At 51.6% G+C, this 24,783-nt stretch overlaps 1 protein-coding gene across 8 annotated transcripts in view; it reads left to right on the top strand.

Moving 5' to 3' along the window:
- Window positions 1–420: 420 nt before the first annotated feature.
- The window catches only part of CYRIB (CYFIP related Rac1 interactor B), a 153,583-nt gene continuing 129,220 nt past the window's right edge, over window positions 421–24,783 (top strand). For 2 of the 8 annotated variants that reach the window (XM_030875801.3, XM_030875799.3), the window contains exon 1: window positions 912–1,130. Coding sequence is in view for 1 of the 8 variants with exons in the window: in XM_060287088.1 (XP_060143071.1) it covers window positions 780–864 (85 nt within the window). In the remaining 7 variants the exon portion in view is untranslated. Of the gene's footprint in view, window positions 492–765; window positions 865–911; window positions 1,131–24,783 lie in introns of those variants that run through there. The other 6 variants (XM_060287091.2, XM_060287089.2, XM_060287088.1 and 3 more) reach the window with 6 other exon arrangements.

The following is a 24,783-nucleotide window of genomic DNA, read 5'->3' as shown; positions in this document are numbered from 1 at the left end:
GGAGGAAAGAAGCATTTCAGTTTCCTAGGCATGTCTTGCTACATGGAGAGAAATGCACTCTTTGCCATTACAGACGAGGGGAAAGATGAGGTTTCTTACAATACCGGAAACGAGAGTTCTACTGAGGGGCATTTTGTCTGGGAATTTCAGTGCTGGAAGTCCTTGGAGAGCCTCGTAGGGTAGCACAGATGCTCCAAACCCCCCCTCCCCGCCCCCGCGGTATCTTTCCTTCTGTAGCATTAGCACCACCAGACACATCGGATGCTTGTTTATTGCCTGTCACCCCCGCTCCCCACCCCCGCCCCCCACCCGCGGCAGGGATGTTGTTTGGATTCCCAGCTGCCTCTCGGGGACCTAGGACGGCCCTGGCACTTGGTAGGCCCTCAGCGAAAATCTGTCGAGGGCCGAATGGATGTTTTGAACGCACAAGCTGTCCACGCCTCCCCCGCCAGGGGGGCGGGGCAGGGATCAGCATCCTTCCCCACGCACAGGTGAGGGGGAAGCGGACCCAGGGCTGGGAACCCGGCCGGCCTGAAGGTCGGGGGAGCTGAGGGCCCGACGGGCTGTGCCCTCGGGCCATCCCCGCGCCTCGCTGAGCTGGAGTTCCCTCGTCTACGCCACCGGGAGGGCGCCGAGCCCCCCAGCGCGCCCCCGGGAGGCCGCTCGCCCGCCTGCCGCGACTTGCCCAAGGTCACCCGCGCCCCGTACCCCGGGTTGTGGGGCGGGGGCCGGCGCGGGGCGGTCCCGGGGCGCCGCGCGCGCTGACGCCGGGCCCCGCGATGCGGCGGGGACTGGGCGCGGGGGGAGGCGGCTTCGGCGGGCGTCCTCCTTTTGTGAGAGCGCCGGCGGCGCGGCTTCTCGAAGGTAAACGGCGTTTCCTCTTCCTCCTCGATGCGTCTCTTCCTTTTATAGTTATTTCTCGCCTGGCAGTCGCCGGGGCTGTTGCTGCTGCTGCTGCTGCTGGGCCGCCGCGGCGGGGGCCGCTCGCAAACCTGTGGCGGTGACGTGAGACCCGCCAACCCGGAAGCAGCGGCGGCGGCGGCGGCGGCACCCGAGGCTCCGAGGCTCCGAGGCTCCTGCGCTCCAGCGCCGGCGGCTGCGCTCCCCTCGCCGCTCGCCCGGGCCGCCAGGTACGTGCCCGGGGCTCCTCCGGCGCCGTCGCCCGGGCCGCCCGGCTCGCTTGCGCGCGCCCTGGGAGCCGATCTGCCACCGGGGAGGGCGTGGGGTGCGGGGCGCGCGCGCGATGGGTGCAGGGAGAGGTGGGAGTGCGATCCGGGCCGCGCCGGGCGCCCTGCGGTTGGAGAGGGGGCGCCGCAGCGGTGGGAGTCCCCGGCGCGTGGGGCGCCCCGAGGATGCGCCTCAGGGGGGAGGGGGCTGGAGGGCGCGAGGGGCGCACGCCGAGGGGCCGCCGCCCGGGGCCGCCCAGCTGTGGGGAGCGCGCGGCTGCGCCTGGAGGGAGGGGTGCCCGGCGTGGCCGCTCCCCCGCAGACCCCTCCTGCTAGCCAGGTGCGGGCGCAGGGTCTGACCCCCGGCGCCGTGCACCCCCCAACCCCCCAGCTAACTTCGACTGGGGGCTTGGAAGGCCAGTCTCTTAGAATTGAGGAACTGGAGGGGGTGAACAGAATCTCCCTTGGCTTCAAGACTTCCTCGTGGGGTAACCACCCGCCTCTGTTTAAAGAGCACTTCCTCTTTGCCCTTTATCTTTTCGTCGAATTTTTTTTTCCATTTTTTTGAAAATGTAAGTTCAGTGTTAACGAGTGGATGCCCCTGTAGCCTGCACGGCTTCCCTGGGGTTGTGTACACACCCCGTGGGTATGGAACCTTGTGTGTCCTGTGTCGGGGGTGGAAGGAAAGAGGAACCGAGGACTTCCCTTACTGGAGCCCCCGGCGGCGGTCTTTGATCCTCCCCCTGCCGCAGAAATGGAGCCAGAGGGGGAGGGGTTGAGTGGGAAGGAGGCCCCGCCGGGGAGTGTCACGAGGACTTTGCACCTAGGTTTAATTCCTTGCTCTGCCACTTAATAGCTGTGTGACCTTGGGCAAATCGCTTGCCCTCTCTGAGTCTTAGGCGCCTGTCTCTAAAATGGGCTGCTTTGAGTTGGGCCTCGAGAAGAGGAGCGTGTATTTCCTGGCCTGGAGAGGGCGCAGTGATTGGACGTGTCATTGTCAGTCACCTTTAATTTCTGCATCCCCACCGCCTAGAAGGGGGGCCTGGGGCACATGGGAGGTGCTCCATAGATACCTGTGAAATGAATAGGTGGGTGGTGAATTTTCAGAAGTGAGTGGCTGGGTGTGGTCCCACATTTTGGCTTCCTTGCCCTGTAACATCCATTCCATGGTCCCCAGAGAGCCACATTTTGCCACCTGGGATATATGTAATCCACCCCCTTCCCAAGGAGGATTAGCTTGTGAAAATATTGACTTCTTATGAAAAGGAGCTTAAACTCTGACTTTGAGCCTCTCCTATTCTTGGAAGATTGCATTTAGTGGAAATGAAAAGGAAGCCTCATTTTGATTGCCACCGCCAGATGACTGGCCGCCGGGGCGGGCTGCCAGGGCTGACAGCTGGGCTGATTTCCCAGGCATTGGGGTTCCTGTAAACAGGAGGAAGCTAGGGAGAGGTGGGTTTTCTCCTAGGTGGGGCGTGCAGAAGTGGTCAGCTGGCTTGAGTTTTCTTCCTGGGGAGGCACGTTGTAATTTGCATTATCTGGATCCTTGCTAAACTTTAGGCATAGGGAGGGGCAGAGCGTGTGTGCTGAAGGAGCCTAGGGTGGATTCACCCTCAGGGGTACTTGGAAATGGCCTTCGTATAAAGGCTCACTATGCATTTCCGCAGGTCACTTGGGGAGATTTTCAGGTAATTTTGCTTTCTCTGACAGCCATTCCTTTTCTCCTTTCTCAGCTCTCAAAGGCCTGTGTGCACTTCTCTTAGGATCCTTAGCTGTGCTTTTTTTTGGTTTTTTTCTCTCACAGCTGGAGGGCAGGAGATGAGCCTGAGTGCTGCTATCATTTTAAGAGGCAGAAGCAGGCACCTCTGTGTGGCCGGCTGCGGTTTCAGCATATGCGCGGATTCATTTTTAAGGCATAGAGTGGCCATAGTTACCTATGAAGTAGAGATTTTATTCTCATCTTGCGACTTAGAGAAAGTGCAGGACTTGGCCCAAGACCCTCAGCCAATTAAGCAGCAGATTCAAGGTCCTTCCTCTAGACTTCCTACTGCAGAGCTCTCCCGCTTCCCGGTGCACTGTGCTCCCTTCTGAAGGGCCTTTGTGTTTCCCCTGGCACCTGGCAGGCTGTCTGGCATATGCTGGATACTCAGTACATGCTTTTTTTTTTTTGACAGAATGAACAAAAGAGGGATGGTTTGCTCTTTGTGGAGGTACAGTCTGTCTCTACCTCAAGGTCAGCGCACTGGCCTGTAGGTGACCTTTTGCACTTGTTCTCTGGCCATTCCTCCCAAGTGTGTCTTGGTTCCCCATTGTGGAATCCCAGTCTCTGTCAGTTCCTGCTTCAGCACCCAGAGCCCATGACGGGAGGGACTCCTGAGGGGCACCAGTGCCAGGAGGTTGTGGCCTTAGGCCCATCATCTCCCTGATGGAAGAGACCACTGTCCTGTGGCTTTGGAGGTCTGGGACTTGGCCGCCAAAGCGGTTTCTCTCTCTCCAGAGAAACCATCTTCCAGCAAGCATTGTGGCCATAGTGTTGTGTCAGTGAAACATCAGATTTAAAATCAGTCCACTTTAGCTATGCCCTGGCCTGAAGCCTTAGAGAGGTCATGGCCTTCTTAGAACTTTCTTTTCCTCATGTATAAATGGGCAAAATCATCCCTGCCCCATTCCATCCAGTTCACAGGACTCCTGAACATGAGGACAGGATCCACAGTCACACCTCACTGCCCCCTCTTACTGCCTGTGTGCATGTCACAAAGTTCCTTCACCTCTCAGAGCCTCAGTGTTCTCATTTGTAAAATGGGACGATCTGTCGGGGGGATGGTTTTGCTCATTGCGGTCATGTGAGTGATGCTCTCAGCACAGGCCCCCGTTAAATGGCCATAATCGTCAATGTTTATTATTATCAACAGCAGCAGCAGTAGTGATCCCTGTGTCCTCAACTAGAGAGAGCATAAGCGTCTCAAGGGCCAGAGCCATGTCCCTTTTTTTTTTTTTTTTGCGGTACGCGGGCCTCTCACTGTTGTGGCCTCTCCCGTTGCGGAGCACAGGCTCCGGACGCGCAGGCTCAGCGGCCATGGCGCATGGGCCCAGCCGCTCCACGGCATGTGGGATCTTCCCGATCCCGGACCGGGGCACGAACCCGCGTCCCCTGCATCGACAGGTGGACTCCCAACCACTGCGCCACCAGGGAAGCCCCATGTCCCTTTTTTAACTTGAATTGGAGCTTCTGGATAGAAGTAAATTGAGGAAGGGTGGGGGGAAGTGTTGATTTTATTCTTTTTCTCCTTCCCTGTCTGGGACACTTGATAAAGGCCTGATGAAGAAAGAATCATGATGATCCTGTTTTTCATCCATCCCTGAGGGTAAAAGGTCTTTTTTCCTCTCTCTCATAAAGTGAGCTCTTTATGTGCCTATGACACTCATTTCATATCTTCTCATAAACTTCGTATCCACTCCTTCCAGATATCACCCAAGACTTGATCCCCCCAGATTGTCAAATAGACAGAGTTCTGTTGTGTGGGTAGAACTTTGGGAGTTAAGTCTTCGATGGTCTTAAAAGGGGTGATTGGCCTCACCAGGTTGAAGGGAAGATAATAGCTTTGTAGCCAAGGATGCATGAGGTTAACAGCATCTGTATTTTCCTCTCATCCTTTTTGGCTTCAAAGGCAGCATGGGTGTGGGTCTGGGGGCCAGACTGGCTGGGTTTCCATCCTGGTTGTGCTGCCTACGAGCTCCGTGGCTTCCTCTCTCTGGGCCTTCCTCATCTTTCAAATGAAGAATAATGTTTGCTGCCTGGAAAGGCTGTTGTGAAGGTCAACACAGAGGTGGTCTGGGGAGCCTCCCAGCACAGTGTATGGCACATAGACGGTGCCCAGCAAATGTCAGTTACTTTCCTGCCACCCCTGGGCTCTTTCTGTCCTGGCCCCAGTCCCATCGTCCTGTCCCTCCGTTAACGGGGCTCCAGTTCCCACTGCGGATCAAGCCCTTGGGTGACAGCTTCATCCTAGATTCAAGTTCAAGTCTCCATGCTTTTCCAAACCACTTGTTGACTGGCCACAGTATGGTGCTTCCACTGTGAATGGAGAGATCCTTGTACCAGAGCTTGTCAAGGAGAGTAAACTGGGGAGTCACTGAGTTTACGTTTTGTCCCGTTGATTTTTTTCCCTCTCCTTTCCAGAGACTTACTAGCTGCCATCTGCTCCGAGGGAAGGAGACATCATGTTCATAAATACATAAATAATCGAAGCTGACGAGGAGATTTGTTTAAAGAAGTGATGCTGAGAATGATTTTTATAAATATTTAAGATAATCTGAAGCCATTAGAGGAATCGCAGGGTTTATTAAAAAAAAAAACTGAAAGCATGTTTTGGAAGGGTTCCTTTCCCTTCCAAGTTGAATAAACGTCAAGAGTAGTGGACGCAGGGCCCGCAAGGGGCAGGTGGCCTGCGGGTCTGTTTGTCTCTGCTGTTGGCTGTTGGCAGTCATCCATTTATGGGGGCTGATGGATGGGGAACACGAGGGTAGTCAGAGCCACAGCACTGAGGGGGAGAGCTCTGAACATTTTGAAGCTGCCTGGGCTTCCTTGAGACTCAGAGAGCCAGTGGGTCACACATGCCAGGAGTCCCCCTGGGGGGGCTGTACATTTCAGATGCTGCTTCTAGAATCTGAGAGTCAGTGGCAGGCTTCTAGAAGGTTCCTAAGGTGAATGTTTTTTGCTTAATGACAGGCTACATTTTAGTGAGCCCTACTGAGGCCCACAAGTCGAGAGGCAGCTGGGTGGTCAAATCGAGGCATGTGGGATAGGGCATGTCAGAACCAGGGGACACCTTGCAACACTTCCCAAACTGGCGTGTGCCCCCGGATCCCTTGGGGATTCCCTTGCAGATTCTGAGTCACAGGCTGGGGTGGGCGGAAGGCCTGCATTTCTAACACCTCCCCATGTGATGCTCTGGGTTGTGGACCACACTTTGAGTAGGGAGAGCTTGGAGGTCCCCACCTGCCTCATTCATTTGGGACCCCAGCTGGCACTGAGGTTGTGGATCAGAATAGAGTCCCGGAGGCTCCTGGGAGCCGATGGCTTAGTTAGCAGAGGAGACAGACATGCCCCAAATCGCACGGTACGAAGATGGTGGGAACTGAAGGGAGAGTGGAGAAGAGCTCCCTGCACCCACCCAGAGGTGCTCCATAGCCCAGCAGGGCCCGGGTGCTCTGGGCAGTCCAGGTGGGGTGGGAGAGGGAGGGAAGGGAGGGAAGCAGGGGGAGTGTGCCAGGCCTTCACCCGTGATAAGGGCTGGAAGGACTGGACAGGAGCCTCTTGCTCAGAGTTTCAGGTTTCAGGCGTCCCGTACTCTTTTTTTTTTTTTTTTTTTTTTTTTTTTTGCGGTACGCGGGCCTCTCACTGCTGTGGCCTCTCCCGTCGCGGAGCACAGGCTCCGGACGCGCAGGCTCAGCGGCCATGGCTCACGGGCCCAGGCGCTCCGCGGCATGTGGGATCCTCCCGGACTGGGGCACGAATCCGTGTCCCCTGCATCGGCAGGTGGACTCCCAGCCACTGCGCCACCAGGGAAGCCCCGTCCCGTACTCTTAATTGAACAGATGAGGGAACTGGGATCCAGAGGGGGAAGCATGTTGCCCAAGAGGCAAAGTCAGGACCGGAACCCAGGTCTTCTGGCTCCCAAACCGAGCTTATCACACGGCTCCAGAGTGTCTTTCTGCGAGCGCCTCGGGGCCGCCTTAGTGCAAGGCTCTGAGGCCAAGGAGATGCTGGGGGCTGGACGTCCCCAGCGCAGAAGGTACCTCTGCCCCTGACCTTCCTTTGGCAGGGGACTGAGCCCTTAAACCCACAGTGAACAAGAAGGCCCGACGCGGGAAAAGTGATGGCTTTGAAGCCGTGCACCCCGCCAGGCTCCTGGCCTCCTCTCCCTTACCCCAGTCAGCACCCTCATGTGAGCGGGGGAGGGCAGCGGTGCAGCCGTGTGGAGGGGCTGAGGGTGGGAAGAGGCCTGGGCAGCAGGAGGAAGAACAGCTCCATCCTTGACTCATTCGCTTCGTGGAGTCTCCTGGGACCGGCTCTGTCCGACGGCTGGGGGCTCTGTGGAGTGTTACCCCAGTGCCCACTCAGCAGATACTGTCGGACTGTGGAGCCGGAGGCGTCCTGGCGCTACCACTCAGTAGCTGTGTAACCTTGGGCGAATCGCAGGGCCTTGCTGAGCCAGAACCATCTCGGCCAGAGCTGGGCTAATAACACCTGCCTCTCTGGATTGCCTGGAGGACTGAATGAGGTAATGTGTGCCCTAGTTGCTAACCTAGCCCCTTTGTAGAAACACTCCAAAAAGACACCCCCCGGCTTCCCTGGTGGCACAGTGGTTGAGAGTCCACCTGCCGATGCAGGGGACACGGGTTCGTGCCCCGGTCCGGGAAGATCCCACATGCCGCGGAGAGGCTGGGCCCGTGAGCCATGGCCGCTGAGCCTGCGCGTCCGGAGCCTGTGCTCCACAGCGGGAGAGGCCACAACAGTGAGAGGTCCACGTACCGCAAAAAAAACAAAAACAAAAAGACACCCCCTCCCCACGAAGACATAGTCACCGCTGGGTGGGGACGGATTTGTCCAGTGCTGATTTCAGGCCAGGGCTGTATCCTTCTGGCAGTGACGCGGGATATGGATTTGAAGGGAGGGTAGGTATGTCTGGAAGGTCATTGCAAATTGCTGCAGTGCTTTTATGCAAAACTGAACGCTGGGGTTGGCCCCCCTGGGGTTCTCCTTTGAAAGGGAGAAGAACCGTGGAACTTAGGACCTGGGACCTCCTGGTTCACACATGACTCCCTAACTGTGGCGTCTTCTGCAGCTTGCCTAACCTCCCCCGGCATCCCAGTGCCTGTTTTGCAGCTCGTTGTGGCTCTGAAGTTGGAAACCGGTGCAGTCGGCCTGGCGTAGGGCCTGGCCTCTCACAGGTGCTCAGTACTTCGAGGCCCCTGTCTCCTCAGCCTCAGGGTCTGGGACTCTGGGAGGAGTCCCAGGGGAGGGGAGGCCTTTACTGCCAGTTTGTGTGCTGGCCTGGCCCCAGCTTTGCTCAAAACCAGAGGTGAAGTACAATACAGAAAGCAGCCAGGAAGTGAAACTCAGCCAGTGAAACCCTAAAATGTCTGCTCTGCTCCCCTGAACTCTGGTTTTGTGTAGCGCCCCAAGCTCTGGAGGCACTGGAGACCGGCCAGTGCGGGCGTTCAGGTCCCGCAGGCTGCAGACGAAAGCTGAGGGGTATCTCACAGTCCTTTCCAAACACGCTTTCGTAGCCATCAAGTGTTCAGTGCATTGTGGAGAGAGCAGGTCCGTCCTGCTCTTCAGCCACAGACGCTGAGTGAGTACCTACTACGTGCTGGGCCCGGTGATGGGTCCTTGGGGGGAATAAATACTATGTGACCCCTGACACCCCACACAAGTCCCTAAGGGCCTGAGCAGCTTAAGAAGGAAGAATTTGGATTTGTTTCCTTGGGCTCACCCAAGCCCAGTCCCTCCAAGCCTGTCCTGTCCCTCAGGAATTGGAAAAGTGCTCTAGCTAGGTTTGGAGATAGGGCAGTAGGGAGAGTCACCGGGCACCAGAGGACAGGGCGGCAGGGTGATGGAAGGGGATGGGGGCAGGGCAGCGGGAGTTGGGGAGCGAGACAGCATATCTGACACTTTGTGTCGCATTTATGACCCAGCCAAAGGCCTCCCTAATAACAAGCCTCCTGTAAATGTCACATTGCGGGTTTTTGTGATTTTGGTTTTTTTGGGGTTCTTTCGTCTACCTTGTTATAGTAATAACTTTCCCTTATCGGACATGGACAATGTGTACTTTGCAGATGGTATTTCTTACCTCACAGTAACTCTGTGAGGCAAGTTATATTATCCCCACCTTACAGATGAGGAAACAGAGAACACTTAGAGGCTAATAAAAAGCAGAGCTGGAATGCAAAGTGCTACACCAGCTTCGACACCTACCTATTGTTTTTACTACCTCTTCTGAGTGTACTTCAAACATAACTCGAAAAATCTCTGAAGAGAGTTGTCTACCGAGGAGCAGACACGGCTGCTGCTGGACGATGCTAGATGTTGCTAGAAGACGGTGGTGGTTTTCTAAGTGGGCATCTCATTATGATAGGCGCCTTGGCAACCATCACTGCCGAGAGCCACCTACTGTGAACTTGTCAGCCCAGGAAGTTCCGGATTTATAAATGACTCTTGTAAGTAGATTACTTGGGCTAATTTGAGTGGTGAGGTTTTTGGTAAATTCAGTGTGAAACTGACTGGTGCTGTTAATACACCTCTTGATGTGTTTGGTGTTGGGACGTGTAGCACATGCATCGTCTGCATTACTCTGTCTGCATGCTCCCCCAACAAGGCAAGGTTTTGGGGGGAGGAAGTGTGCTCTGGGTTCATGCTTTGGGGTGGATGGTTGAATTGGGCAGGAAAATCCCAGTGTTTGGGCACTGGTCACTGTAGACTTGAGAAAATAAGGTGGATACAGGATGAATCGCTGGACTTGTAGTGTTTCCCCCATCCATTTTCAGTGTGTGAATTTACCAGAATATTCTAGGTGTGGGTTTCCTCTTGCCCAGTATTTCTTTTATCTGACCATAACTTGCGTATGTTTAAGCTTCCTGGGTGGGAGGGTCAAGAATCCACATTTTTAGCAAGCACTCAAATGATTCTGACGCATTGGTCCTTGTCACCCAGTTAGAGGAACCCCACGTAGCATAATCTTTTACCTGTGTACCACCTGCTTCTAACTGCTGAGGGTGGGGCAGTTGGTATAAGATGGAAAGGACATTGAAGATCACCTAGTCCCATCCTTCTCAGCCTTTTTCAGGCCACAGCCCACTCAGGAAACAGAATTTATAAGGTGTGGGTTGGGGAATGGGCAGTAAAAGAGGAAGCATCTCTCGGCTGGAGATGACTGACCCTGGGGCCACCCACCCAAAGTGCTGAGGAGGTCAGTATCTCAACACAGTGTAATCTCGTCTAGGAATCCCGCTTGGGAAGCTCTGATTCTCATCCAAGGTTGGAACCTGTTCACACAGCCCATGGAAGCCCAGAGAGGTGATGTGAGTTGCCCAGAGTCACGCAGGAACTTGAAAGTCATCTAGGTCACTCACTGAAAGAATGATCAGACCGAGGAGGGGAAAGCCCTACTAAGGACCACACGGCCAGCTCGTGGCCCAGCGAGGAGTTCTCGTGACCAGACAGCCTGTCCGTGGCAGGCGGGTTGCCGAGCCATGGTGGCCTCCCCAGCACTCACCAGCCTTGGAGGTCTGGTTTCCTGTTCTAATCCGAAACTGATTTTCTGCTAGTTCCTGACAGAGAGACACATCCCTCAAGACCTAAAAGCACCAAAGGAGAAGAAACCTTACACAGGGGACACATCTCAATCGTGAAGTCCGGAAGTCAGCTCAGCAGGCGGAACTGCATATGGTGAAAACGATTCAGACAGTCTCCTAGTTTGCCCCTGAAGGATCGTTTGTGCACACGTGATTTTGTGTATGTGATGCTGTGCGGTAACACGTGTGTGTAAATGTATCGCACAAGCCATAGTGTACAGTATACGATAAAGGACAATTATAATATCCAGACAGAAATTCAGTTAAATACAAGAGACAAAGTACACTTTTATTATTTAAATTAAAAAAAAAAGCATTTGGCCCTTTGAGTGTAGCTGAATACAGCTAAGTTAAATGAGCGTGAGATACAGTTCCATTGTATGTTGTGATACATTGAGGACATCTTGAGAACGTGTAGCTGTCCTGACCCAGTGGCGTGCCATATATTACACGTGTATGTACAGTTATTTCAGGGGTCTCTTCTGCTTGAGTGTGATTAACTTTGGAGACTTTTGGGGGGTCCAGCTCCAGTGTGGGAGACCTAGTAGACTGGAAGGACACAGCCTCTCCTGGCCTAGTGAGGCCCGACTCCGTTTTTTGAATGAAAGCAGTCTCTGATCACAACCTCACGCCTGTGGTTGAATGCCCCATTCTGGAGTTGATCTGAAAGGGCCTCCTGGGCCCATGGGGGACTCCAGCCTTTAGAGAGGACCCCAGCTCCCTGAGGCCCTCCTCCCCCTGACCCCAACACCCGCAGTGGAACTGTCTGTTTCCCCAAGCGGTGTTTCTCAAAGTTTCAGTGGTGAAATGCAGAGGAAGTGTAGAAAAACGAATTTGCATACTTCTGACTTCACCCTGGCCCTCTCCCTCTCGGCAGTAAATGAGGAATAGGTGAGCTGTGACCTTTTGAATGTCCCCCACCCATTCCCCCAGGGACCCCCTCCCCCATGATCATGGCTGAGAATGTGATTGGAAAATGCTTCTCTCCAGCTAACCCGATCTTTGTCTCGAGACCTTGGACATTTAAAACCCAAAGAAAAGGAACCTGATCTTTTGTTCCCGATCTGTTAAGTGGGGCAGGAGGGAGTATTTGATTCCACCTTGGAGCTTATTCTCCTACGCATTATGGAGCTGCCACTCAACAGCAGGGATTGAAGAGCACCTGAGATGCACCTGCTGATGTGCAGAGACTGGAATGTTCTCTAAGAGCTCACTCAAGAGAAAACCCATCCGGTGCCCCGCCCTCCCCCCAGGATTGCTGTGAACCGTGTCATCCTCGGAAGGCACCTGTATCTTCTTGCTGGTGGCCAGCTGGGTCCTTGATCAACCCTTCTGGGCAATCATGGCAATTTATATCAAGAGCCATGAAGATCTTTGTAACCTTTGACCCAGTGACCCCACTTCTGGGAAGCTGTCACAAGGAAACAATAAAAAATCTAGACAAAATGTTGCACAGAGATCTTCAACTCAGCTTTTTTGACAATAACAAAATAAGTTGGAAATAACCTAAGCGTCTGACCATAACCAAAGACCTGAATCAGTTCTGCTGTAGCCACTCAAGGTGAAGGCCCAGGGAGGCTGGGCGAAACTGAGCAAAGCAGTCATATATAGGAAAAAAGACTGGAAGGAAATACACTCCAAAATGGTGTCAGAGGTAGTGGAAGGCAGATAAGAATCTGGACGAATTTCTTTTCCTTTCTCTCTTTGACGCATTTTCTGTAATGTGGTGGCTATGTCACTTTTATGGGAAGAAAACCTCTTTTCTGTCTCTTCTTCTAAGAAACTGAGAACTCTGCTGTTTCCAGGGAAAGCAAGAAAACCAAAGTGGAGATCCCTTCCTACACGACGCATAACAAAACAGACCAGCTCCTGAAGCTTAGTCCCGGGCATTCCTGAGGTTCCAGTGCTAACAGGCCTGTTAACAGGGATATAAGACAACTGGAAAAAGAATAGCTGGTAGTTCTTGAATATAACAGCCACCCTGGATCAGACAACCTAGACCCAGGCAGAAGACATTATTGTTGCCATTTAATAGTAGTAAAATAATCAATGAGGTAACCCAGGGGTGGGGGTGGGGGTCAGAGGAGGTCATGTGACTTTTCTAGACTCACCGTGTCTAGAGACACCACAATCCCAGGAACTCTCCTCGGGTCATATGGAAATCATTTTCTGGGAAGGGTAAGGTGAGGGTCAACTACCAGTGAACAATAGCAAGGTTGTTTTCTGTTTGGGTGGCATTGTCTTTGTAAGTGGCAAGCAGAGTGAACTCTGGTTCCAATGGAGGAGAAGCTGCCCTGGTGTGTTCTGAGTGGAAGAGATGTATCCTTATGTCCACAAGCAGGGGAAGGCGCCGAGGTGAGCTATAGCCAGTTACGGGGATAGTAAATTTCCAGACAGTCTCTGTTGTGTTTAAAATGCCATTTTCTTTCAAGTTCTGTAGCTCACCTGTCATCTTTGCCTTCATTTTGGAGCAGTTCTGATTCAAATAACTCCTCAGCCATTTTTTTAAGGGAGGCACAAAAAAGGTGCCTGGGAACTAGGTGCCAGAGGTGGGTTTGAGGAAGAAGCGTATGAATTAATTTTCTGCTTTGGGTGGAAAATTGAAATGGGAGTGTTTTAAAATGTTCACTTCAGGGACTTCCCCGGTGGCGCAGTGGTTAAGAATATGCCTGCCAGTGCAGGGGACACGGGTTTGAGCCCTGGTCCGGGAAGATCCCACATGCTGTGGAGCAACTAAGCCCGTGCGCCACAACTACTGAGCCTGTGCTCTAGAGCCCGCGAGCCACAACTACTGAGCCTGCGTGCCACAACTACTGAAGACTACGCGCCTAGAGCCCGCGCTCCGCAACAAGAGAAGCCACTGCAATGAGAAGCCCATGCACTGCAACAAAGAGTAGCCCCCGCTCTCTGCAACTAGAGAAAGCCCGTGTGTAGCAACGAAGACCCAATGCAGCCAAAAATAAATTTTAAAAAAGGTATAAAAAAATATTCACTTCAAACCCCAAGATTCATATTTTTTGTGTATGTGTTTCTGTGATCACATAGGAAACGGGGACACGTTTTAGCATCATTTCCAAATAGCCATTTATTGAGTGTCCGGAAAAGCCCTTGTTTTTTCCATTCTCTTCCTCCTCTGTTCTCTGTTGGGCCCGGCATCTGGGCCCTCTGCTCCCAAGCACCTTCCAGAGGAAGTGACAGGTAAATCAGGCAGTTGTGCTGCTCTGGCCGAATGACTGAAGCTACTTGCTGAGCTGAGCCCTGGGCCACAGAGCTGAGTCACTCCCCTCCCTCATCTTCGCAGTTTCCAGGGTAAGGACCAGAACACACGGTGGGCTAAGTTTCTGCCTGGGCCCATCATCTCATTTAATCCTCACCTGCACTCTGCCGGGAGATGCAGGTCAGCTCAGCAAGTCCTAGCGGGCGACCCATCAGGTGTTAGGCGGGTTTAGTAAAAGCTTTCATCCTTGGGCGAGGCTGAAGCCCATGAAAACTCCAAGGTTTTTGTTACCTGAGGGTGTGGGTTTCATCTGCTCCTGAGAGGGCGGAGGCTCGGGAGAGCCGCTGCTGGACACGAGGCCTTGCCTCTGCCGTGGGTGCCCAGCCCCGCGAGTTGCTTCACGTCCCCTCGCTTCTCTGTGGAGGGGGCATCATGAAGCATCCTTACAGGAGGAGGAAGCTGGGTGTGTGATAGGCCTGTCACCTCCCTGCCTCCCTCTCCTAAGGACCATACTCTGAGGGCTCAGTTACCCGTGTCCTCCCAGAGGGGTGTAGCTGCTGTCTGGGCAGTGTGTGTGTGGGGGCGTCTGTTCTAGGTCTGCCCTGCTCTCCCCTCCCATCTTCCTTCCCTGTCTGTCCCCCTCGCCGCTGTCAGAGCCTGGGACAAGCGCTCCGTTGGAGAACCATTGAGAGCTAACTCGAGGAACAGTCCTCTGTGAATAGATGTGCCGGAAAAAAGCCTTGGCCAAGTGTAAGCCCAGCTGAATATTGTTGACGCTAAATTAAAGATGAGCCTCCTGGCTCTCTGGTCTACTTCGCGTTGACCACACACCACATCATGACCCTTAAAAGAAGAAACAAGGAAGGGAGAGAAAAAAGCAAGGGGCTTCTATGACAGAAAATAAAGTCTAATAGCAGTACCTTATATCCGTAGCGTGCTTTGTGTTTATGCCGTGGCCTTCTTCCACTAAGCATCGCCGAGCCCTGGGACTGGGCCTTTTACTCTTTGAGGTCCACAGGTCAGGCCTCGATCCAAGAGTGTTTGTAGAATGAGTGTGTAATTTTTTCAGAAAATTGAAGCCCAGAGAGGTTGAGTGATTTGCCTAAGGCTGCACAGCTGCTGAGGGCCAGAGTTGGGACTCAGTCTTGGTCCTGGCTCTTCTTCAGCTCTACTTGATGGCCTCCTTACAGGTGCCCTTCAGGCTGGCAGAAAATTCAGAAGTCAGGAGACACACCTAATGAATGGAAGGGGCATTTACTGAGGCCTCATCCCTCCTTTATTCTGAAGGCTGGTATTCCTTGTACTCTGGAAATCAGCCTGCTCTCTGGCCACCTGAACTGTCCTCCCATCTCTCCGGCCCTCGCACGTTTAAGCATTTTCTCATTTGTCTCCTCCAGAGCTCCTGGAAGCCCCCTGGGGCTGTGTTATTTAGTACCGTCGTTGAAAATCAGAATGCAGCCCACGGCTTCGGCTGTGGGAGCTGGAGTTGAACGAAAGAGTGCATTGGTCCTCAGTGAGAGAGGACCTTTGCTGTCCGTCAGAGGGTCCCCAGGTTGGGTCCTCTCTGGGCCATCACACTTTCTGTTCCAGCCTCTCCATGTTCTTATCTGCAGAAATGATGGTTCGTTCACCAGGCAGGCCCAGAGCCCCTACTGTGTGCCAAGTACAGTACTGTGGGTTCTGTCCTCATATTAAATGCTGCTCTGCCCCTTCAGCCAGCTCTGGGCTGGCTTACTTCGGTTCTGTACGCCTTCAGACTCCAGGGATTGGGAGGCAATCGGATGGCTCCTTCTGCATCCCTCCCCCCATTCCCTTTTTGGGTCCCGTGGGGAAAAACCCTGTCCTCAGTGTTTTCTTCTTTTCCTTTTCCTCCTCCCCCCTCTCTCCCCTCCCCCTCTTCCTTCCCCTCCCCCTCCTTTTACCATTTTCAACAAGCAAGCATCAAGCATGAGCTACGTGCCAGGGTTTGGGTTGGGTGCCCATATAGAGAGCTTAGCGGGAATCATTGCTCACAGAGGGTCCCGGACTGTGGGAGGAGATGGACATAAAAACAAGTCATTGTACTAATATGCAAAGTGTTATGGTTATGCAAAATTTACAACTTGCCAAACAGTGATATACATTGTTTAAGGAGTACAGTCATATGTAGTAAAAGCGTAAAGAAATGCATGGCAGTAAGAATACCCCATTCAGGACAGTGCTTGCCTCTGGGGAACTGGGGAGACAGATAGTTTTGGGGTGGGGTACCCAGGGGACTTTGCTTGTATTCACTATATTTTGTTCCTTAAGCTTGGTGGTGGGCAGAAGAGGCGGTTTTATTATTCTTTATGTATTTTTTTGTACATCTGAAATATTGCACAGTAAAATTTTTTTTAAAAAGTTGCAAGCAAGAAGTTATTTGGAGACACTAGCCTGGGAGGGTCAACAGCCAGATATGGGGAAGTTTCTCTTCTCTGTGCATCCAGCCAAGCACAGCCCAGGCTCACGCATTCAGGACATGTTGAACTGAACTTTGCCTGAAGGGGCTAGGGCAGGCTTTATAGATAAGGTGACAGTTTGAACTGAATCTTGAGGGCTAGCGCCGGGAACAGCATTTCAGACAAAGGGAAGAGCGTGTGCAAAAGCTGGCAGGCAGGCCAGCGTTCAAGGAGCTACATGCAAATGCTCTCAAGGAGCTACATGCATTTGCTCTCCCAAAGTCCCCCACCCGCCTGCCGCCTTTTTCTTTTGGGGATGTGCCGCAAGGAGGAAAGCAGACACTGGCCCTTCCGCCTCCCCCCGCTCTTCGGAGCACACAGCAGTTTCCCAGATGAGTCTTCAGTGTCAGACAATGGTAACCTCGGCCCTTTTTCTGTACAAGAAGAGCTTTCTCGCCAGTGTTTGCTCTCTGCTGGTCCAACTCCTTTATCAGAGTCCCGGTTTACCAACGGCTTCCTCCTGCCTGGACTGAGGGAGAGCAGTTTGCGGGCAGCTGTCATTGGAAGGGACCTTAGCCAGTGTCTGGTGCAGTGACCAGATGAGGAGACCGAGTATCCTGATAACAGTGAATGTTCTGGAAGGTGGCGGCCTCAGCTTCTGAGCTTCACGTGGGATCTTAGTTCCCTGACCAGGAATTGAACCAGCGCCCCCTGCATTGCAAGCACAGAGTCTTAACCACTAGACCAGAAGGGAAGGAAGTCCCGCTGTTGATCATTTATACTCAGAATGGCTCAGAATCCAGGGTGGTGTGGAGTTGAGTTGACTCGGGATGGGCTTCGCTCTGGTATTAACACGAAGTCAGATTCCCAAGAGCACTTCGACGTTTATCGGGGCCTTGGCTTTGTGAGAGGTTGGTCCCAGCCCAAGGGGATGGGCTTTGGTTTCAAATGCAGAAAGCCGGGCTTCCCTGGTGGCGCAGTGGTTGAGAGTCCGCCTGCCGATGCAGGGGACACGGGTTCGTGACCCGGTCCGGGAAGATCCCACATGCCGCGGAGCGGCTGGGCCGGTGAGCCGTGGCCGCTGAGCCTGCGAGTCCGGAGCCTGTGCTCCGCAATGGGAGAGGCCACAACAGTGAGAGGCCCACGTGCCGCAAAAACAAAAACAAACAAAAACAAATGCAGAAAGCCGTTGGTAAACCGGGACTCTGATGAAGGAGTTGGACCAGCAGAGAGCAAACACTGGCGAGAAAGCTCATCTTGTACAGAAAAAGGGCCGAGGTTACCGTTGTCTGACACTGAAGACTCATCTGGGAAACTGCTGTGTGCTCCGAAGCGGGGGAGGAGGCGGAAGGGCCAGTGTCTGTTTAGTGGCTTTTGGGGAATCATGTATCTTCAAGATCATTTTCTTTGAAAACATTGCAAAGCCAACAAAACTCCTGGGGGAGCCAGATCAAAGCAGTGACGGGGAATTTCATCAGCGCTTAATCAAAGACATCGACTGTTTTCTGAGCCTCACTGGTTCCTCTCCCACTGTTGACTTTAATTGTGGAAACTTGTTCATTAGGGTTTCGTTACAGCTGGCCCAGGGTGTCACCCCTCGTTTGCCCACTTTGATCTCTGGGAAGTCGTGGCTTTTTGGGAGATCCTTGGGCTCCTGGCCATTTCTGCCATTCCCATTCAAATTCAGGCCAGACCTGCACCCAGATTTCAGGAGAGAGGTCCTTTTCCACACCCCATGTTCCTGCCTGGCCTGAGGAAGAGCAGTTTGTGGGCAGCTGTCATTGGAAGATACAAGGAGACTCCAATAAAGATGTTAAAATTAAAAAAATAAAAGATACAAGGAGATAGGAGCCTATCATTAAAACAAAGAAATGGATTCCTAATGATGGAAGGTCGAGTACTCATTTATTCATTAAACACATATTTACCGAACACCCACGGTATGCTCAATTTTAGGGGCAGAGATAACTCCTGATAACAGTGAATGTTCTGGAAGGGGGCGGCCTCAGCTTCTGAGCTTCATCAGGTGCCTCTTTTAATCTACGAGAGGCTGTCCCCAACGAACCTGCAAGTCCACAGGCTTTTTAGATGCAGTCTTGACGAGCTGTGTAACAACCTAGTGGCAGCAGGGGGCAGGGAAAGGTGCAGGGTCCGGAGGAACTCAGCGTGGGTCTCCCACCGGGGACCAATTAATTCCGCAGGAAGTTATGGTTTACATTTTGCCCTGGAAACTCAGGCCCTGCACACACTCATGCGCCTTGGCCCTCAGAGCATCCTCTTCGCGAGTTTTGTTTAATCACAGTCATAGTTGAAAACTCCCAGCATTTTCCCCTGATTTTATTAGCTAGTCCTTACCCGCATTGCATCTGCCTTGTCTTAAACACTTTTTTTGGGTCTGTGTTTATAGACCCTAAGTAAACTTTAATTAGGAAGCCAGCAATGGCCAGAAAAGGTTCATTCTGTCTCTTTCGTACTGTAGCTGTTGAAAGTGCAAGTGAAGGCAGGGAGATCCCCAGTAGCTAGTAGAGTGACCTGGGGGTGAAGGATTGTGTGGTCTCACACCCCCCAACAGATCAGGTGCCCTGAGGCAGCTTCAGTTACATCGACATTACCTGCAAGAGATCACTTGATGTTACCTTTGATTGATTGATTGATTCATTCATTCATTCATTCACCAAAGGGATACCGCCTTTTTGTAACACCATCTCGTGACCAGACCTTAGAGGGCAGTGATTTTTGCCTGTGTTCACTCCTGCTTCTCTGCCCCTAAAATTGAGCATACCGAGGGTGTTCGGGAAATATTTGTTTAATGAATAAATGAGTACTCGACATTCCATCATTAGGAATTCACTTCTTTGTTTTAATGATAGGCTCCTATCTCCTTGTATCTTTTATTTTAATGGGATCCGGATTTGGACATACAGACCTTGTTCTCGGTACCGTGATGGCTGACTCAGGAGGTAGCTCATTGTGTGTGTGTGTGTGTGTGTGTGAATGGAGTCATGCCCAGCAATTGCTAAAAAAGGTCTGCAGCTCATATTCAAATCCCTAACTCTGCACTACAGTTGCCATCCCCAAAGCAGAGCTTGCTCTTTTTTTAATCCTCTCCTTCATCCAGCTGAACTTCTGGAAGCCAGGGATGGCAACTGATTCATCTTTGTAACCCTAGAACCCAGCAGGGAGCCTGGCACATCTGGATCTTGGAACAGTTTGCAGAGTGAATGAACAAATGAATGATAATGCCAATTAAGTTATCCAGAGTGTAGCTGATGCCTAACGTCTTCATGGGGTAGAGAGAGAGGATGTTTCTGGAAATGACCCTTTGCTACTACGTTAGGTGTTTTGCAATAGCAGATGCTTGAAATTCTGCTTGACGCTTGCTCTCTGGGGTGAGAGATGAAGAAACACTTCCTTTGTTCACACTTGGCTCCGGGGCTGTGTAGACAGGCAGAGGCCTCTCACTTCTGCCGCCCTGGGAGCCCCTGGGTCCACCCTGTGGGCCAGTTATGGTGAGACAGGGCTCGTGGATCTGCAGTGACCTAATTGCACAGTTCAGTGAGTTGGTGTGTCTTGTGGGCATTTTCTATATTTTGGGGTGCTCAGCATCCTACCCACCTCCCTCTTTGGGGGATCTCCCAGGATGAAGGTCTTGGAGGGGAGCAGAGCTCTGCCCCCCGGTACGGGAGCTGAGGTGGACCAGACATGCTTTCTTCCCACGTCCAGCTGCTCAGGCCGTGGCGTGTGGCCTCCGTGTGGCCACGTGGCTTAGATTCCGGGTTGAGCGGAGCAGCAATGCAGGTGAGTTGGAGGTTCCTCGGAGTCAGGAGTATCCTCAGCAGAGGTCCTGTGGGCACAGCCTTGGCCACATTTCCCCTCTGCCCATCTCCCCTGGCCCTTTATCCCAGCCTGGTTCTCCAGCCTGCCTGGTGATTCTGGGAGCTTCCCCTTATTGTCTCATCAAATTCCGATTTTCCTTTTCTGCTGTCTGTAATCAGTAACCCTGACTGACAGGTACCACTGAGGCCAGCATGAGGCGCCCCGTCCCCAGCAGGGACCTTGGGAACATGGTGAGACAGGTGAGCTTGCTCTGGATGCCTCCCTGTTTGTGCTCTAGACACCATCCAGCCTGATCCCATTCCTTGAAGACCCAGTGTGCTGCAGTTCAGCTCCGTAAACATTGGGCCACCTACTGTGTGTCAGGTTCGCACTCAAAGGCACAGGGATGCGGAGATCAAGAGTCCCTAATCCTGGCCGATCTGGGGCTTTCTGGCCGTTCATCCCTTCAACCAGTATTTATTGAGCACCTGCTAAGTGCCAGCAGGCACTGTGCTAGGGCTTAGGGATGCGGAACCAAAGAGATGGAATGTTTGCCGTCCTGGAGTTTGCATTTCAGCTCTTCAGCCTGTTCTTCCTTTAAACCATGTCTTATTCTTTGCCTGTTCCTTCATTCATATATATATGTGTGTGTATGTATACACACTTACACATATATACACACACACACATACGCATACACACATATACATACACATATATATCATTCACTGAATACCTATGTTCTCTGTATAAAAATACTTATATACGTATACTTGTTGCTGTATAAAACATGCATATATATATGAAAGCAAGCTTTCCTTGAATACCAACTGTATGCTACAGATAAAAACATGTTTTTATATATATATAACATGCATATACACTGTATACATCTACATGTATCTACAAGTGTTTACTGAATACCTGCTTTGTGCCTACACTGTGCTAGGCATGTGGCAGAACATAGCCTAGCAGAAGAGACAGAAGAAAACACTGTTTTCATACACTGGGAAGGGCCATAACTTTGAAGGATTAGGCAGAGAGGTGAGCTTGGGAGGGTTACCATAAGGCGTGAAGGGAGAGCAGGCATCAGGCTGCCACGGAGCAGAGGCCGGTCCTGGTTGCTCTCCTCCATTACCTTGACAAGGACGGTCTGGTCCAGGTATCTGCTGAGGTGGCAACTCTGAGTGGCTCCTTATGTATTGATTTAGGTGCTTGCCAAAATCAGAGGTCGTCTGGGGACTAACTTAATTTAGGTTCCTTTAAAATAATCAATGAGATGGAAATTTCAGAACACTAAGACGCTCAGATCTGTGCAGACATGAAAGTTCTCTTTTTCTTTAGAATTGACAGTGAGGGGAGGACTAGGGCAGGGGGTCAAGTCAGTGGAAACTAAAGGCATTTCTCCCACTCTCCTTTCATCCTCTCATTCATCTAGAACTTGACCAATTATCCGGGTCTTCTTGCCAGGATTTAATTGTTCTCTTGCCCCATTCCCTCCTGGGTTTTGAGGCCAAAATGAGGACCCTTTCAGTTCATTTACGCTGCACGTGCTGCCCTAGGACAGGGCTCCGGAGGGCTTCTTCAGCGGTGGGGGTTCTAGGCGGTCACCTGCATGGGTCCCACATGCTGGCCACATCCCGCACTGGCTAGTTTTTTGTTTTTGTGACAGCTTTAATTTTTTAAAAAATATTTATTTATTTATTTTGGTTGCGCTGGGTCTTAGTTGCGGCGTGCAGGATCTTTAGTTGTGGCGTGCAGGATCTTTAGTAGTGGCATGTGGACTTCTTAGTTGCAGCATGCAGGATCTAGTTCCTTGACCAGGGATCGAACCCAGGCCCCCTGCATTGGGAGCATGGAGTCTTACCTGCTGGACCACCAGGGAAGTCCCATGACAGCTTTATTGAGGTGTATGTTAGACAGAATAATGTCCTTCCAAAGATGCCCAGGTCCTAATCTCCATAACCTGTGAATACATTACCTTATGTGGCAAAAGGGACTTTACTGAGGTGCCTAAGGAATCTTGAGATGGGAAGATCATTCCGGATTATCCAGGTGGGCCTTAGAAGAGGGAGATGGGAGGGTCAGAGTCACAGAAGGAGGTGTGATGATGGAAACAGAGGGTCAGAATCAGAGATTTGAAGCTGCTAACACTGCTTTCTTTGAAGCTGGAGGAGGGGGCCACAAACCAAGGAATGCTCACAGCCACCAGGAACGGGAGAACAGGTTCTCCCCTAGTAGAAGCTCTGGAGGGAGCCTGACCCTGCTGACACCTTGACTTCAACCCAGTGAAACCCATTCTGGATTTCTGATCTCCAGAATTACAAGACAATACATCTGTGTTATTTTAAGCCACTAAATTTGTGGTAATTTGTTACAGCAGCCCTAGGAAACCAATGCACGGTATATTTTATGTATCTAAAATCTACCCATTTCAAGTGTACAATTCAGTGATTTTTAGTCACTTTACCAAGTGGTGCAGCCATGGCCGTAATATAGTTTTTTGAATATTTTCATCAGCCCGCTGAGATCCTTCATGTCCATTTACGGATAATCTCTGTCCTCAAGCCCCAGGTAACCACTGATCTACTTTTTGTCTCTATAAATTTGTATGTAAAATTGCCTTTGGGACATTTCATATAAGTGGAATATGGGATCTGTGTCTGGCTTCTTTTACTGAGCGTAGCGTTACTGAGGTTCACCCATGTTGTCAGTACTTTGTCCTTTTTACTGTGGAAGAATATTCTGTCGCATGGGTATATCACGTCGTTTCTCCACTCACCAGTTGATGGACAGCTGTGTTGTTTCCAGTTTGGGGCTATTGGGACTAACGCTGCTATGAGCATTCGTGTACAAGCCTTTGTGTGAACGTGGGTTTTCATTTCTCCTGGGTAGGTGCCTAGGAGTGGAATTTCCTGGGTTGTGTGGATTTCTATATTTAACTTTTGAGAGGCTGCCAAACTGCTTTCCAAAGTGGTTGCACTAGTTTTTATTCCCACCAGCAATTCACGAGGGCTCCCTCCACCCCCAGTGTAAACCCCACAACTCAAGGAATTATTATTAACAGTCTGTTGGGGTTCTGGATCTGTGACCCTTGATCCACCCTACCTTCTCTTATCACCAGGTTTGTTTTGGGTGTTGTCAAAATTTGGGGTTTTGGCATTGGATGAGACCTGATGTTGGTACTTGTAGTATAAATAATGAGGCAGAAAGTTCAGGTCGAGACATTGGGTGAATCGAAGGGTTAACTCACCGTGCCTTTCTTCTTTTATTATTATTATTTTTTTTAATTGAAGTATAGTTGATTTACAATGTGTTGGTTTCAGGTGTATAGCAAAGTGATTCAGTTATACATATACATACATTCTTTTTCAGATTCTTTCCCCTCATAGGTTATTACAAAATACTGAGTATAGTTCTGTGCTCTACAGTAGGTCCTTGTTGGTTATCTATTTTATATATAACAGTGTGTATCTGTTAATCCCAAACTCCTAATTTGTCCCTCCCCCCCTTTCTCCTTTGGTAACCATAAAAGTTTGTTTTCTGTGTCTGTGGGTCTATTTCTGTATCATTGCTTTTAGATTCCACACATAAGCAGCATCATAGGGTACTTGTCTGTCTGGCTTCCTTCACTTAGTAGGGTTATCGCTAGGTCCATCCATGCCGCTGCGCACACCATGCCTGCCTTTCTTACTCCAAGCAGGTCTGCCATACATTAGCATCCCCCCCGCCGCCCCGTTCCAGCTTCTGCTTATGAGTTCTGCTTCTCCCCCCTTGTCTGAGCCCATCTAGACTCCTCACTGGGTGGGGTTGGGGGCTGGCGAGCAGACATAGAGGGTTCAGTCTATAGACAGATGTCTACCCAGAAGGAGATGGGGGTGAGGGGCCCTGACCCTGCCGTAGGGGGGGTGGGATTGACAGAGATGAGATCCAGACAGAAAGCCTGATCGTTCAGTCTGAGCTTGGTGGGTAGGCAGGCCCCTCTCACTTCCTCAGTGACAGCAGTAAACAGAACACAAGCTTCATTCCGGACAGAGATGGGTAAAGGAATCTTGCAAGCATTGCATTTTCAATGTGGGAAAGTGTTGTATAGACTTCAGTGACTTACTTTAAATTTCCACGAGGGAAAAAGCGAGTAATTTTATGGTGACCGTTAGAAGTTTTTAGGCCTTTGAGGAGAAACTTGACCGTGGGGCTTCTTGGCCAGACCTGGATGACCAGGTGGTAGAGCTGGGCCCTGGAGCTGACAGGGCCTTGGGGGCACCTGACCAAGGGGTGGTTGGTCCCCAGGCAGGAAGGCGGCCGCCTAGGGCCTGACTCTGCGTGAGAGGGAGGTGTGGATGGGATGACGTTGGCTGGCCTGGTCTGAGCGGGTCTCTGAGGATCGGTCTCTGAGGATCGTGGCCTGTAAGTTAAGCAGTTAATGGGAGGCGGAAAGACTTAGAGAATCCAAGGTGATGACCTAGGTCAGCAGAGCGGCCAAGCCCCCCCTTTTCTTTCTTTCTTTTTTTTTTTCCTTTTGGCTGTGCTGCGTGGCTTGTGGGATTCTACTTCCTTGACCAGGGATTGAACCCGGGCCCTCAGCAGTGAGAGCACAGAGTGCTAACCATTGGACTGTCAGGAAATTCCTGCCAAGCCCTTAAATAGAGCCCGAGGGGCTCAAACTCTGTTCCGTGGTTGGTGTTTCTGCCATTTTATGAAGATGTAGCAACTGAGCCTCAGAGAGGTTAAGTGACTTGTCTAAGGTCACACAGTGAGTGAAAGGAGCCGCCAGAAATTCAAACTCCAGGCTGTTTCTGAAATCACTGCC

This window comes from Globicephala melas, chromosome 17, assembly GCF_963455315.2.
Source record: "Globicephala melas chromosome 17, mGloMel1.2, whole genome shotgun sequence".
Classification (NCBI taxonomy): Eukaryota; Metazoa; Chordata; class Mammalia; order Artiodactyla; family Delphinidae; genus Globicephala; species Globicephala melas.
This window is presented reverse-complemented; position numbering and strand designations above follow the sequence as displayed.